Source organism: Amphiprion ocellaris, chromosome 3, assembly GCF_022539595.1.
Source record: "Amphiprion ocellaris isolate individual 3 ecotype Okinawa chromosome 3, ASM2253959v1, whole genome shotgun sequence".
Lineage (NCBI taxonomy): Eukaryota > Metazoa > Chordata > Actinopteri > Pomacentridae > Amphiprion > Amphiprion ocellaris.
The window spans coordinates 23104496-23121344 of NC_072768.1; the positions used below are offsets into that span (position 1 = coordinate 23104496).

General features: G+C 39.3%; 1 protein-coding gene across 7 annotated transcripts in view; it reads right to left on the minus strand.

Annotated features, from left to right (window-relative positions):
* Positions 1-16849, minus strand: part of kif21a (kinesin family member 21A) — a 54784-nt gene that overhangs the window by 14935 nt on the left and 23000 nt on the right. For 5 of the 7 annotated variants that reach the window (XM_035957661.2, XM_023291182.3, XM_035957660.2 and 2 more), the window contains exons 3-22: positions 14898-15080; positions 13716-13856; positions 13117-13248; positions 12742-12912; positions 12053-12168; positions 11141-11336; positions 10784-10973; positions 10573-10639; positions 9177-9380; positions 8519-8590; positions 7292-7379; positions 7075-7189; positions 5658-5846; positions 4906-5105; positions 4450-4557; positions 4257-4325; positions 3671-3816; positions 2929-3073; positions 1125-1319; positions 3-104 (exon numbers count right to left, since the gene is read on the minus strand). In XM_035957661.2, coding sequence (XP_035813554.2) covers positions 3-104; positions 1125-1319; positions 2929-3073; positions 3671-3816; positions 4257-4325; positions 4450-4557; positions 4906-5105; positions 5658-5846; positions 7075-7189; positions 7292-7379; positions 8519-8590; positions 9177-9380; positions 10573-10639; positions 10784-10973; positions 11141-11336; positions 12053-12168; positions 12742-12912; positions 13117-13248; positions 13716-13856; positions 14898-15080 — 2829 coding nt within the window. The remainder of the gene's footprint in view (positions 1-2; positions 105-1124; positions 1320-2928; positions 3074-3670; positions 3817-4256; positions 4326-4449; positions 4558-4905; positions 5106-5657; positions 5847-7074; positions 7190-7291; positions 7380-8518; positions 8591-9176; positions 9381-10572; positions 10640-10783; positions 10974-11140; positions 11337-12052; positions 12169-12741; positions 12913-13116; positions 13249-13715; positions 13857-14897; positions 15081-16849) is intronic. The other 2 variants (XM_035957662.2, XM_023291184.3) reach the window with 1 other exon arrangement.

Genomic DNA, 16849 nt, shown 5'->3' on the forward strand with positions numbered 1-16849 from the left:
ACCTTGTTAATTGCCATTGACATGAAGTGATCCAGAAGAAAACGAGCCTCTGCCAAAGTACAGGAGCCAATCACAGCAGAGACATCCACTGTGTCACCTTCCTCCTGTGGGACAAAAAAAAAAAAAAAAAAAAAAGAGTGTGAAATTTAACCCTCTGGAGTCCCATCAGTTGTCCACGATAACAGAAGCACTCACTTTATACTTTTAATATCTCTGCACTCGATGCATGTTGGGACTTATGTTAAAAACTGTATTGTTTAGCACAGTTCAGCCTTTACAACAAGCCATGCCCTGTCCTCACTGGATAGTCGGGGACACAATAAATCGTCAAGCCAATGCTGTTATTTTTGACACTTCCAAATACTGCAATAATTTGCCGTTTTATGTACTTTTCTTATCTGATGTCCACGGCACAAACAACTCATCACTACTCTGGTGAAAAGCTGAGTTATTAGGTTGTGAATTGTGGGGAAAGGGCTGCACCAGTGATGGCTGTAAAATGATGGATTTCCTATTTACAAACGTGATTGTAAACATTGTTGCCGTGTCTCGAGTATTTAGAAATCTACTACAATACAGCTGTGATAAAAACACATATTGTTCTGTTTTTCCCTACGTAATAGAGACTTCATGAAAAAAGATTTTCTGTAGACACCTGCGGCCTGGGACTAAAAATGTGAAAATAATAAACTGTTCTGTCTTATAACTTTTTATATCATGTCACTGCAGCATGCATACATAGTTAAATAGGCCATGCTGTACTATAAAAATGATACCAATTACTTGCTAGTCCCTTACTGAATTCATACACATTTTTATTAAAAGATTTGTGGCCCCAGTACTAGGAAAAAACAGCTCAGATCCCAGAGCGACTATAGGTTTAAACAACTTCAACAATAAAAATAAGATTAATTGTATTTTATTTTTCTTGGGTTGGAGATAATTTCTCTCTCTCATGCTTGATAAATGTTTGAATTAGAAATTTGAAACTCCACTTGAGATGAAGCTCATTCGTGTTTTATACATCTATTTTACCAACCAGCTACGTAGACTGATCATGAAAAATAGAATTTTTACATCTAACTTTAGGGCTACCGATTTCCAAAGACAACAGTTATCTTCACCTTGGTTTCTTCCATCTGCATGATGTTGGCCTGACAGTCTGCGATGCTGTCATTAATGTAATCGATGTTGGCTGTTAATGCATCCACTTCCTCATTGAGGGGAAGCACTGTCTTCTCTGCCTCTGGCCCCTCTCTGATCAGCCGGTCCCTCTTCCTTATGACCTTCTCCTTACGCTTGGTCAGCTCCTCCCTTTGCTGTAAAAACCAACACATAGGACAGGAGTCACAATAAATATATAATAGAACTTTTTGAGGGATTTCAGATTTCTGCCCTTGGAGTTGTTTCGGAGTATGAATGTGGTGAATGTTACAGAAGAACAGCAAAAGAAAAAAACCCACATGTAAAGGATTGAATCATCCAAATAATATCACAGATTTTAGTTTTGCTTTTGATGCCAGTTGGTGAGGAATCATCCAATAAAAAGATGAAGGCAGTAATCAAAGGTCTTGATTTGACACATTTTTTCTAGAATAAACCTGATAATGAATCTGTCAATCCTCAAAAAAAAAAAGAAAAATTAGCTCCAGAGGTTCAGGCATGGCAACAGCAAATTTTGATTTCAGCTGAAAATGTTCGGTATACAATCTTAAGGGGGACCAGGGGGGTGCAGCCCCCCTGAAGCCGAGAGGTTTTCAGTAAAATAGAGGTGATTTAGAATGAAAAACATGCATAGAATTACAGAAGACTAGATTGTAATGGATAAGTTAATTTAATGAAAAGTTAACTTACTTATTCTTCAATGTTGTCTCACTGCATTTAGTCCTACTATTTTTTACAGTTCTGTAAGTCTTTTAACACTATTTACACTGGAGTTCTACACTGATCACAAAGTCCCTTCTAATGCCACAGTTTCCTCTATGGAGTCAGCTGTGTCAGTTTTTTTTACATTTCCAGAACACTCTTTAAACACTATCAGGGATTCATTTTGCCCTGAGTCATGAGTCAAATACCCAGTGTTTTGTTAAATGACTCTAATGACTTTTCTCTCAAGCCAATTCCATCGGAGCTTGTTTTTGACACTTTTATCTATTTCTAGCACCGATGACTCTTGATCTTTCGATGAAAAACCTCATGATTCCACCGAAAACAATCCCAATAGCTCAAAATTCCAACACGAACATGCCGCCATGAACTGTAACAAAAGAATGCATCGAGCAATTTGATTGGTCCAATCGTTGGCGGCTAACCAATTTCGACCAATCGCAAGGCCTTTTACAATGCAGCAGGAGCTAGTCTGGTCCTCTTCGTCTGTTACGCTGCGGGAGAAACGCTGAGCGCTTCTCAAAAACCGGGAGCAAGAGTAACAAAAACATACCTCACCCCCCCTAAAATTTTCTCAACGGATTTGGACAATTCACAGAAATGATCAATTTGAAAATTAAAACGGCGGATTTCCGCGGAACGGCGGAAAATTGCCATGCCTGGAGGTTTCTATCAACTACATCTGAAACTATCAACATTCTTATACTGCTGTACTTGACACATCTGATATCTGTGCACTATCTGTGTACTATTGCACATTATATTGTGCTGAGTCCAGAAAGAGCTTTTACACACAGTTACATTTACAACACCCTCAGAATACAAAAATACAACATCTCTTGCTTTGTTTGCACAAGATGATGGGACAATATCGATACTGGGGATAACAACAGTATTAACTTCACCAGTCTAATATTTACATCTTGTGCTAATCCAAAGCTTCAAGGAAGATACCCGTCTGCTCCTTAGTCTGTTAATGTAACATCCTGGAAACGCTCCAGTACCCATCTATTATAACTGTGTACTGCTTTAGAACTTCACCTTGAGGAGGCGGTTCATGTCGGCCTCCATGTTAGAGATGGTCATCCTTTGCATAATGACATCAGTGATCCGCCGCTCCAGGGACTGCCATTTGTTGCGTGCAATTCTGGTGGAGTAAATACCTGCTGTACGTCTGTAGGAAGACCTGCGCACACAGCATCAGACGTCAGTGAAGTGACTGATCAATCCATCACACTAACACTTACATGCAATGATGATGTAAATAACTGCATAATTATGAAAGAAAATCAAACACAATGTAAAAAAGCACTTAATAAAGAAAGATTAATTCTGGACGTGTATCAGATCTGACAGCATTTTCCAATTATCTGTACTTTTATTTTTTAAATTGGTTCCTTACCAAAGAATTCAGTAAATTTATTTAAAGATGTGCTACTTCGTCTTTAACGGTGCCTCTCACTATCTTTGGTCACCACTCTGGGTTCAAGCAATGTCCTCCTCACAGCATTATCTGACTGGTTACACATCTGAATACTGAAGGATAAATGTTGAAAAGCTCTCTTTTAACAAAAATGTATAAAAACATAAATACGCATTTCAACAGATGTTTGTGTTTGAGTTTGGGCTATTCTAAATTTTCAGACCAAGAGCTTAATTTTGCTGCAAATGTATGCATTCCAAATATCTGTTACTGGTCTTCTTGATGGCCAATAATCGACATGAGTCCAACAAATCAGTTGACTCCTGTTTAATACACACATTTGTGCACACACAGACTTACCGAGTACCATTGGGAGCAGCGTTGCTGGAGGAGTAAAGGCGTCCAGAGGGGGGTCGATGTGGAGAATCCTGCACTGGTTCAGGAAGATTGACTTTCCTGATCACTTTACCTGAGGTGGGCCTGACCTGCCTCCTCAGAGCCGTCACCTGACACACACAGCAAACAGAAAAATGAGCACAGATAAACACTAAAGACATACTAGTAATATGTTTGCATCCAGTTTGCATGTTCTCCCTGTGCATGCGTGGGTTTTCTCTGGATACTCCGGCTTCCTCCCACAGTCCAAAAATATGCTGAGGTTAATTGATTATTCTAAATTGCCCGTAGGTGTGAATGTGAGAGTGATTGTTTGTCTTTGCATGTGGCCCTGCGACAGACTGGTGACCTGTCTAGGGTGTCCCCTGCCTTCACCTGAGTCAGCTGGGATAGACTCCAGCCCCCCCCCCAAATGAGGATTAAGCGGTGTATAGATAATAGATGGATGTTTGCATCCACAGTGTCACAAGCATTTCTACATATATGATTTACAGCTCCAGTGGTTTAATGTATGCACTCTGCCAAAACATGTCTTTCTCCCTCCACTCACCTCCTCAGTCTTTCTCCTCAGAATAAGTTCCTGTTGTCTCTTCTGAGCTTCCAGTAATTTCAGTTGGTGCTGAGAAAGAAACACAATTAACATCAGCTACACTAATTTACTGCAACTCATGGTACAGAGTGAGATATAACCACAGCAGATAAAAATTAAACAGGAACAGACAGTAGAAATCCCTCTAACTAACCTCTTGCTTGCGCTGGTCTTTCTTCAGGGAAGCAATTTCTCGGTTTCTACGGGACTCGTTCATCCTGTTCTTTTCCTGCTGCTCCTTCATCTGCTTCATGAGACGAACCTGGACCAATCAGATTAAATGAAATTTCGTCTTTAAGCATAAATAGTATCAGTCATTACTTCCTTGTGGAAGTTTCTAGAGATTTGTGTAACTTTTCAGACATCTAACCTCTGCTTTTTAACTAATATCTGGATTCAGGATGTGCAAATCAGTCTGCTAACCCCTCCACATATTTTCACATTCTGCAAAAACTACACTGTTTTTGTCAATTCAATTTAACTGCAATAGGGGAAAAACCCTCCAAATGCATGTATCTCCAAAAAAATAGAACTGCCAGGATAAAGAAGGATTCCTGCCATAAATGGAGATATTACTGGTAGCTTTGAGTCCATAACGTCCACAACATACCTTAGTTTTCTTCATTTCTGTCACATCCATCTGAAGCTTCTTCAGCTGTTTTTCATACTGTGATTGGTTCTTCAGCAGGCGAGCGTGCTCCTTCTGAGCTGACTGGAGTTTCTGAAGCTCCTTGTTCATGACGCTGAGCTTCTTCTCATACTCAGCCTTGATTTTGCGAGCCTTGTCCTCTGTGCCACTTTCTACTGAAGCTGAAAATATTCGGAAACCATAAAAGCTGATCAATAAAAAAAACAAATAACATTTTTAAAAGGTAAATGACACATAATTGCACCTATCTGGAAGAGTTTCCACATGTAACAGACAACCATTTTTTTCTAATGGTTTGGTGCTATTTTTTTAAATTAGAATAGCTTTAAACTCGCCAGTGCTTTTAACATTTGCCTCAGACAAACTTTGATCCATCAGTGTTGATAAATTTAAATAAAACTTGTCTGAAGCACATAAAGTCTTCAGCATTCTGCAGTGTTTTTTCATTATTAATGAAGAAAGTCTGAGATCAAACATGTTGGGTAAGATATAAATTCTTTAAAATACTAGTAGGACGAGCAACAAATTTTTTTTTTTACATTTGAGACTGTAACAAGCTGAAATAAAGAACAAAGCCCACATGTGCCTTCTAGCTGATGCTTTAATTGAAGCAGAGCATATATAAATAAATGATGTACAGTGTAAGTACAACACAGTGCTCTTCCCACTGACTGATACATGTGTTTGACCGCCCTCTGGAAACTTTGTCTTACTCATGTTTTGGAGGACACGGTCCCTCTCCAGCTGGGTGTCCCTGATCTTGCACTGTAGCATCATCAGCTTCTGTTCGTACTGCTGTTTGAGTGTGTGCAGACGCCGCTGGCTGTTCTCCAGCTCGTCAATCAGCTTCTGCTTGATGGCAATCTCACAGGTGATGTTGGCCAGATCTGCCTGGAAGTTCTCTGTCAGATACAGATGATCAGATTCAGGATTCACATCCACAGTGATGTTACAGTCAGAGATCTTAAGCAGTTTTTGCTTCTGGTGTTAGATGATGCTTTTCAAGTACACAGTCTCATTCACAGTCCTCCTGCTGCTATCAAGCAGCCAAAACTAAGGTGGACTGCCTTTTCAACATAAAACTGCTGGTAATTTTTCCTAAATTAAATTCAAAACACACAGTATTAAGTGTTGTTATCTGGCATGGAGGAGAGATGCCTTCTCTGTTGTTTTTTCTGAATTTTTTCCTAATTGCCCCCCATAAAAAGATATTTGTGGACTAAAAATTGATTTAGGTAATTTGTAACAAGATCACCCAGAGCTAAGGCTGCATATTTATTCGAATTAATTCAAAATCAGCAAATCACAAAGGCTGCAATTTAGAATATACAAAATATGACTTAAATAATGATATGAATGCCTTAATACCGCTTTCTTTAATTTGAACAGACTGAAATATTCTGGTTATCTGACTGACGTAAGTCCAGTCTCATTATTTAATAGTCACACCTTGTACATGTTGCTGCAATGGCTCTACAAATCCATGGTGTCTAATGTGGTTAATGCTTCATTACATCTGTTACACTATAAATAACGAACTAAAGTTTGACTTTAAAAATTGATATCACAAATCAAATCTAATATCAGTCAAAACATAATTAGATGCAATTAAATATATTTACCAAATTGTTTAAAGCTCTATCCAGAATGAGTGACCAAATCTGGCCTGTCTGTGCTCTTTGATGTCTAAAAGCAGAGATCTATGACATCACTATGAAACAACCAGGACTGCTGTAAAAACCACACATGCTCAGAGAATATAAAGTGTAGGGGACTTTAAAACAGGTGACTATGTCCTGATGGCTGAAGTGCATAAAACTGCATGTAAATGGGATATTTATTGATCTTCAAGGCATTTTTCCACACATGTTGACACATGAAATACATTCTAAATGTAGTGCATCGCAGCTCTAAATGTAGTTAGGAACATACCTAAAACACTTTGCATATGAGTACTGCAGGTTACATGAGTTGAAGTGTTGGGACAATGACTGAACAGCGCCACCATGTGGAGAGGCTGCTGCCTGATAAACAATTTACTGAGGTAATGAGATTCTGAAACTTTCAACAGTTTTATAAAGTGGAATGCATCCATGAAAGAGAGCAGAAGAAAGAATTTTTGCCTGACACCTTTCTCATCTGACTCAGAGTCAGAGTCATCAGAGCTCTCCTCCACATCCATCTCCTCTTCCTCCTCTTCCTCCTCCTCTTCTGCTTCCTCATGGTCACTGCCATCCTGGACCTCCTACATCATAACAAACATGCAGTGTAGTATCCGAAGGCACTGTTCAGTGTATACTCAGGACAGACTAAACGGAACGATGAATCAAGAGATTGTACATCATACCATTTCTGTGTCCTCAATGACCCTCTCAGTCATCTCCTTCTCAGTGCCCTTTTCTTGATCATTGTCAGGAATTTCTTCTTTGTTGGCACTGAAACATTCAGAGATGGTTATGAGTAAAAACTATTATCAGTCATCACTATGAAATGCAAAAAGAACACATGAAAGTCTCTGCAGTAAGTGGACTGCAGGTGCATCTCCAGGTATTGAACGCTCATGTAAACAAAAAGCATATTTCTAACTAAACCTTTGCAAGTAAATACATCGTTTCATTTTTTAGTAGGCACAGTGGTTCGAAACATATCTCTGAATAACACTATGGTCATTAAGGGGAATACACTGTCTTTTTGGCAAATAAGCTTTTTGACTGGTCTCACTGCAATGCAGCAATACACCCGACAACTGCCTAGGATTCGGATTATGATAATATATTTGCAGACACCGATGCTTTTTCATCATTTGAAACTTAAATAAAGCATATACAGTGAGTTCTAAGCAAGAACTCAAGTAGACATGTCCATTTTCATTAGCTTGTTTGTGGAAAAGACAGTGTACTTTTTTTTAAACAAAGGAGGGAGGCATCTCACCAGAGTCTCAACAAAACCAGCAAAAGTAAAGAAGCATGGAAGGAAAATGCAGCACAAAAAATAAATATGTGAACCAAATTTGTGAAGCGGATCTGTTGGATAAATATTTTATCCAATCACTGAGGGTTAGCAATGTTTAAGTAGTGTTACATATAACATCACCTGGAAAAGCGGACAAAAAAGAAAGATTGACACAGAAAAGAAAAGGGGTATTTGTCATCCAGTGTTACATTGAACACGTTTTGCATGAGAACTGATGTGCTCAACTGTAAACACATTCAGAGTGTTATGAGCCTTGACCATGTTGCTGAAAATCTCTCATAACAAATACTTGCTGGCTTGGTTTCACATTTTCTTGAATACTCATTACAAAGTCAGTAACAAGCATAAAATAGATGGCAGGGATGTAGTATGAGGGATAATTATAAGAGCCAAGTGTGTGACGGACAAATATCTAGGAGAGATTAAAGTTTAATAAATGGTAAAAACTGTGTTTGAGGGTAGTTAAGTGCCTCTACAGTAGCGTGTTTCACTCCAGGTGGGGAAATACCTGCCCAAAAATAAATGAAAAGTGAAATCATTTGCTGAATTAGGGGAAGCAAAGGATGGGAATGGTAACAGGAGGGTGGAAGCTCTGACAAACCTGGCATCCTCAACCTCTTCCACCACCTCCTCCCTTTCCTCCCTCTCTCTCTCCTCCAACAGCAGCTGGAGTCTTCAGGGAGGAGTGAAGGGTCAAACGAGAGAAGGAAGCAAAAGGTGAACGAAGAAAGGAAGAATGGAGGGAAGAATGGTCAGAGGAAGCTCTGCACTGAAAACCCCACCTTTTATCCCTGAAAGGGTCCCCTCAGCTCAACTCTGACCTTTTTCAAGCTGCACCACCCTTTTTCAGCACTAGAATACTGGCACAATACTAAGTTACATATGAAATTAAATTGATGTTAATTATTTTAGATCTGTAAATGTAGTAAACTGCATATGAATTATTCAAGGAACGTTTATCTGCATGATGTTTCAGTTGCAATAAGGATTAAAAGCCCACAGAGGCCTTTAAATATGCATGTTCCAATATACAATATCGTAAATTGAACTGCTGCTACATTTCTTCAAACTGGCTTCTGGGTAAAGCATTACTATGTCTAAGAATTATGAACAGTTTAAATAAAATCTAACTAAGGGGAATTCCATTTAAAAACCTATCCAGATGCATGGACAGCTGCAAGAACACATTCAACACAACCAATACTAGAAAAGCTCTGTTAATGAGGAAGGTTTCAGCCTATCTACAACACCCTCATTACCTTTTCTTCTTCTTTTTCTCTCGTTTTTTCAGTTTCTCCAAGTCTTTCTTTGCGAGTTCGATTATATCAGAAGTCTCCTTCTCGGGGGCCAGCAGGTTGGAGGAGAAGGAGCCAGACCCTCCATAGAAAGACTGACGGTTGGAAGCACGAGACAGATTCTTCCTCAAATTCTCATTCACAGCTTCGCTCTCCAGGAGTTTGGCCCTGAAGGCAGCATCCAGGGACAAAGATCAGACAATTGTGAAGATCCAATACAATGAAGGTGTTAAAAATCCATTTAACTTCAAATAATACTAAATCTATCTGCATTGCAAGATATCATTACATCCTAATTAGGGCTGCTCCCAACCAATGATTTCCCTGATTTAGTCGACTAGCAGTTGTCAAACTTTAATTCAATATTTTAAATTTAGATATTTTGGGGGGGCATCAGGCAATTATTTGAGTTCTTCGGCTGGCAGAGAATGTTATAAGTAGGCTGACATTGTTAACATTGCGTAACATTACAGAGAAATACAAAATTGCAGCCAATATCAAGCCACTAAAATGTCACAAGTAAACGCATGAAGCAGCTCCAGCAAACATGGTAAGCCAACGATTCCTACTGTGTCAGAAAAACCACCAAGTACAGTGAACATTTTGCTAATTAGCCTAATAATATAGTGCGCATCTGGTATGTCAGCGAGCACCTTGTCCTGGGTAAGTCATCATAGAAACTACAGGAGGCTCACTTAATGCTTTGATCTAATGCCAGCCCCCCCATAAAACACAGCAGTTGGCGACTGAATCACTGGCCAAGTAGATCAACAAAAAAATTCATGAAGCTTTTAATCAGCCCTGTCAGACTCTGTAACTACTTTCTCTGTGTGCTGCCATTTGGGTTGCACATGAGACTATATGTTTGACACCACAGCAGTGACACCAACAGGTTCCACATGTTGGGCCTGACAACGTTTTTGGTGGGAACACTGAGTTTGTCACCTTCACTCTCTGAAACAGTCCAACATTTTGGATGCTCTGCCTGACATGTAATAACTATCCAATAACCACAGAGACCTGCTATGACTGTCTATCCATGTCTGACCCTTTTCACTTCTTATTGAGTGATTTTTCCTTGCGACCAACCAACCAATTAAACCTTTGACTAATACTCCCCTCAGTGACTAACATTCAGTTGGCTGTTGTGTCTCATCAAAATAGAAATTTGGATAAACTAAAATTTCAAAGAAAATAAGACCTCAAGTCATCATAAATTTGAGAACAATTTGAAAAAAATTGAAAGAGACTGATCAGTCAGTGAAGTGTGTACAATGGCCGAAACAGGTATAGAGAATGGCAGATTGACAAATAAGGAAATTAATCACAGGTGACATCTTCTACATCCAGAAATATTTACCGAAGGTCTTCAATCTCTTTGATGTAACCCTGAATCATGTTCCCAATTTCCTCTGTGCCTCCTTCACCTGTAATGGAAGCAATCAACATGTAATAATTCCGACTTGAGCTGCAATGACATAAAACAAAACCAACGAGGAAAGACCACAGATTGATAATCCCTTGCAAAAACTCTTTATCTCAACTGATTTAAGAGTTTGACCGTGCCCTACCTGCCCTGGAGAGAGCCTGGTTGGCCTGGTCACTGAGCAGCTGGGTGAGTCGTACTCGCTGGGCATCAATGGTCTCCTGCATGGCCTTCACTCTCACCCTCAGATTGCTGTTTTCTGTCTGCAGCATTGAATTCTCGTGAAACATGTCGCTAAAACTCTCAATGCCGTCCTCACCCACCATGCGCTTGCCCTGCAGAGGGGAGGAGAAAATACAGAAGACAACTTGATACTTTCTATAGGTCACTGTATACCCTTTAAAAATAGTTAGAAAATTTCATCTGACAAAACAAGTGAATTTTTTCTATTGAATTTTTTCAATTGCTGTCCCTGCTCTTTGAACTCCTCCCTTCTCCTCACCGTCTTGTATTCCATGAGCTCCATCTGCAGTCGAGCGATCTCCGTCCTCAGAGCGCTGATCTGCTGGCTGGCCTTGTCCTGATTCACCATCACCTTGTTCTTGATGTTACGGGCCCGGTTGGCGTACTTCAATGTGTTCAGCGTTTCCATGAAATCACGATCAGATGGACTGATGCATGCGATCATCACTGTTTGGCTGAGAGAAGAAGACAGAGGCTATCGCTTAGTGTTTGATGCAGCTACCAACCCTACATGGCTCAGGTGCCCGTGTCTTACATGCATCTGCACACATTAGATAGGTTTGATGCACGGCACAAAGCTTGAAAAATACAACTTGTACTCAAACTAAGCAAAACATTTTTTTCAGACAATGTAAATTTGAACTGATGTCGCAAAAGTATTGTGAACAGCTCGGAAATAACGTTGTTAAACTTTGATTTCTAAGTTTTGATTTTGTTATGAAAAATTAAGCTTAAAAATTGAGATATCTCATTAAAGTTACTTCTTTTCACAAGTATCCTTTAAAATTAACTTATAACAGTATTGGTAACATCAGGGGCTACTTGGAAAAGTGTTGTACATATTGACTTTTGAAAAAGAGGCATTTTTTTTCATGTTTTGCGATTTATGGAATTATAACTTGCTTGTAGTTCAGCTAGCTAACAAGAGACATATTATGAAATTCTTGACTGAGAAATGGTCACAGAGGATGAATAATGACCGACCCAATGTTTAATAACCCAATGACAAACGGCTAGGTTAATTTTAGATTTTTAATTTTTCGGAAAACAGAATCTTGTAACGTTGGTTTGCTGATTTCAAGCTGAAATCACCGACTTGTCAGTTCGCAACATGCCAAGACATTGTTACAGCCTTCATGTGAGGAAAAAGATAAAACAGCTGTCCACCAACCTGTTTCCTCCTAACGAGTCCTGCAGAAGTCGGGTGAGTTTGGAGTCTCTGTAAGGCACATGTGAGGAACGCTTGCTCCGGTCACCCAAAGCACTGATTACATTCCCCAGAGCGAGCTGCACAATAGATAGGGGGTGCCAAAAGAAGAATATAATTTTAAATGCCACATTAATTTTTTAGCAATCCATTTGTTAAGTTCCACAGTAGTCCCTATCTTTGTCACTAAATTGACCAATAATGTTGATTCTTCATCTGTGTATCAGAAAGCTGAGTAACTAAAGGGAATAAGGCCAAACTAACTTCTCACAATAAGTTAGCCTGTTTCTTTTCTTTAGGAAGATAGAATATACACTGTAGCTGAAGCTTCATTTAGTCTCCAATTGTTGCAATCAAAGTATACTGACTCATTGGTAAGTACTAGACAGTACAGATGCACATGTTATTCTAAACATTAGATTATATTAGAATTTGTTTGTACAGTCACAGTTTTAATGATCATTTATTTGAACCTCTTATCAATACTTTTCCTGATTGACAGAACGTGACCCAGTGCCCTTTGAATGCCCGGCATACATTTATGAAACTCAGCCACTAGATGGCAGTCAATATCTAGAATGCTAAAGCTTCTCTGCATCTCTGAGTTAATTTAAAAATCCTGCCAGACAGAGGCACAAAAGGGGGAAGCTCACCAGTCCACAGTTAATGGAGATGCCCTCTTTGGCTCGATCGCCTGTTGCTCCGGTTCTCTTCAGCCTCTCGGAACCAGCCAGGTCCACAAAGTGAAACTTGGCTGTCAGCGTCTCGTACTCATCCATCTCAGAGTTACCGTTGGAAACTCTGTTATCGGTCTCATCTTCTTGCTAAGTGATAAGGACACATGCCATCACTGTGACTGCCACAGAAGCACTGTGACAATTTTCTAATTCTCCATTTGGAACTTATTGTGTACACATTGCTTTTTATCAACTGACTGATGTAACAGTGATGTTAAGAACTCTTTAAGTGAATTCACAGCAGTTCTATGAAACTTTTGCACATGTTTACTGGTGTTTGACTAGACTAACATTGTCAGAGGCACAGACGCGGACTTGGCACAGGTGGATGGTGAAGATGGCGTGGGACCGAGAGCTCTGGACGTTCATCTGAGTGCTGGCTGTGGTGCGAGACAGAGCCCCCAATTTCAGGCACTGCATCATCTGAAGAGTCAAACAAGGTGTTGTAAATATCAACACAAGGGTTGAACTCACATTGATACAGATTGGAAATTAAAACAAACAAACAAAAAAAAACAACAACAAATACACTTTTACTACTAACTTTGCTCTTTTGCGTTTATAAAAGTAAACATCAGTACAGTAATGAATAATATATGTATACTGAATAAATAATGCTTTATCTCTTTAACCCTTGTGGTGGTAAAGAGGTTTATATTTACAAAAGTAGTGCATAAATCTGCTATAAGCATACAGAATTCTAATTCTCAATTATCTCTAATTTATCTAGAAATTTCAATCTATTTATTGGAGAAAGAAAGATCACCTGACAAGTGTGCTGCTCAGAGACTACATCAATATTTTGAATTAATAAATAGTGGAATGAACATCATAGGTCTATATCCTCCCTGTCTGGTTAGATGACTGACACAAACATCTCTCTCCTGTACCTCAGCCTCGGAGGACACGGTCCTTGTGGTCACTCCCACTGTGTAGATTCCTCCGGTAGCATCTTCGTGGATCTTAATGTGAGATTTCTGCTTCATGTCTCGCGTGGAGTCAAACAGGTCCAGAACTTCCTCATTATAAAGCTTCAGGGAAGCAAACAAAAGTAAAGAACTAAACATTTCTAACCAGTAGAAACATAAGTTTACATAGTGGAATAAATTCTAAAAAAAATCACAGTGAAGAGGCTGCAGATTTGACAAGTAAAACATCACAGATCTTCATAACTGTATTTAGTATTAAGGAAGATTAACAACATTTGCTAAATTCTGACTAAATAGGGTTGTTGCATTTTGGCAAAATTCAAGTAGAAAATGTGGGAAATTGATATATGCTGAAAAGTATGCAAAAAACAAACAAACAAACAAAAAAAACCAATAGCTTTTGTACAAGAGAAAAGCTTACAAAGCAAGAGCACTGCAAGAGTCAAAATCAAAGAGAATGGATTTTGGACATAATAAATATCTCAGGGCCAGATTATTAATCCTATATGGTAGTTCTGTGATACAAAAGCAGTATCTGTTTGGTGATCTTGGCTTTGGATTAAATACAAACTCTTTTCTAATCATTATCATCATCCCTTGCCAAACAGCCTAGGGGTTTCTCTCTGATTAATAAGATCTTGCCACCTAAACAATCGGTAAAGCCCACAGTGACATATCATTTTCACTGTGCATTTCATTTACAGCTAACAGTAACTGTTGTAGACTCCTGTTAAGTTCCATCTGTCTTCCCATTTCCACGTTTTCTCTCGGAATTTAAGCTGTCACAGTCTGACGGATCAGCACAACTGTCAACTCGCATCATTCCCATTAACTCCTCCTGTCCAGACTGACACCCTCCTCCACCACCACCACCCCCTCACTCCCCCGACACCTTGTAATCCCACAATGACAGCTGCTGCAGTTCAATTGTCAGTGTGGATAGTTTCAAGTGATGGAGCGCTGGTGTCACAGCTTGTTTAACGACCAGTGTCAACGATATGAGCCTGACCCATGACATCTCTGTTAAGCCTGTCTTAAGCTACACAGAGAATTTTTTATTTGCTTGTTTTATTTTGTCAATATTAGCCTCAAAGAAGCAGATAAAATCCACACTAATTATGATGCAGTGAGACGGCTTTTTACCTCAAGGAACTGGGCGTTGATCTTAAACTCAGGTACTGGGCGTCCCTGCTCCTGGGCGGCCTGTCGACGCTCTTCAATGCCTTTAAAGAGGTGGTGGACGGCGCGTGGAATGATACCCAGCTCCTCGTCTACTATGTTGACGTCGAAACCAGTTCCCATAGTGTACGTCTTCCCTGAACCTGTCTGCATGGGGAGGAATAACTGTCATGCAAAAGCACAAATTCTGCACCTAAGCTTCAAACCAGAAACTCTTGGTAATAACAACTTTTCCATGAAAGAATTAGAATTAGAAGAATTAGAAAGGCTTTGTCATCATCATACATGGCATGATGAAAATATAAATAGCTTCCACTGGACGGTGCACAACAACAAGCAATAGGTAATAAAATATCAACATTAAATAATGAAATCAAATATACATATATAACAAAACAGTATTAAAAATGACAACATCTGCAAAGGAGGCCAGATATGTGCAGAGATATGACCTGGCCTCTCTGTGATCAGAACAACATCTGCACTGAAAAGCTAAAACCTTTCTCCTTAGGACTCCTCTAGATGTATGCCTATGTTATCACTGTAGAATTTTATTACAGCATATTTCATTTTAGTCTTGTAAAACTGTCCTCTGTAATCAATTTCATTTTGATTCTGCACTGTTAACTACTTTGTGTCTCAGATTTTGAACTGTGCTACATAGATGAAAATTATTATTCTTTGTGATGAAGAGTTGTCAGCAGTAACTGCTATAATTTTTAATAGTATTTTACTGTGTTTTTACATGCACCCATTGCATTTTCTGTTTATTGTTTCATTGTGTAATTGCAGAGTGCTTTGGTTGGCTTTGAGCGGTGCTGTAAAAAGTACATTTTTGTTCTATGAACTCTTCCTTAATCTGTCTGCTACTTTTCCCCCCAGTGTTTGATTTCCTGTTTCCCCAGAATGCCTCTTAAAATCCCTAACAGTGTATTTATATGGAAAATACTCACACAGCTGTTTTTCTGGTCAAGTTTAAGTTTATAACTATGAAAATTTCTGAAATGTATCATTTACGTTTGAAAAATCTGAATACACAAACTAGAATGATGTATTTTAGTATTCCCCGCAGTGTGTTCCTTAAAACTAAACCAGGTCTTTGAGCAAACTAAAGTCCTTTAGATAAGACAGAAGATTTATTCCCTGCTCTTCACATCATTACAGTCTGTTTATATCTGCAACCGAGTTGGCCTGCGTTCTTGTGCAGCCGAGTGGGTCGTCTAAATCTAGATTAGTCTCTGTAAAGCCGCAGAGGAAAACAGGTCTGATCCAGGGCAAACCAACCGCTGTCTGTGCTCTCGGTGTGGATGTGCTTTCAGAAGTAGGCCAGCAGTGACAGAAGCAGTTACTGGGGAGATATGGGTTAACATGGACACACATTAAAGATGTATGGCTGTCTAAAAGGTGTGTGTGTGTGCACTTCACTTTTTTATCGTATGAGTGCCGTACAGTGGGAGCTCTGTCACCACGGCAACCTGAGCGGTAGGGAAGGTAAAGGTTCAAACTTGCATGTTATTTCCATGTGGTGGAATTGGTAATGTAAACAAAAAGGAAGGGGAGGTCAAAAAGAAGGACTAATTGGAACCTATAATTTTCAGAAAAGTTAGTTGTAGCTTTACATTTTTTTGACCTGTGATGTACATTACACTTTGTTTTGGCAGAAGTTACTTTAACAACCTTTAGCTCTGCAGGTCTTGCAATAGAGGGTTTAGCACCAGTAATGCCAAGAAAATTACGGGTAAATCCCTGAAGTGTTGCTAAAGGTATGGTGTGGCTGCACTCATAAGTGTGTATGCAGTGGATTTCTGTGGGCCCCATAAGAACTTGAGCTCCCTCGTGATTGAACATACTGATGTATATGGGCATAAAAAAGAGTGAATGGATCAGCAAAGAGTAATTGGCAATGGGACATAAAG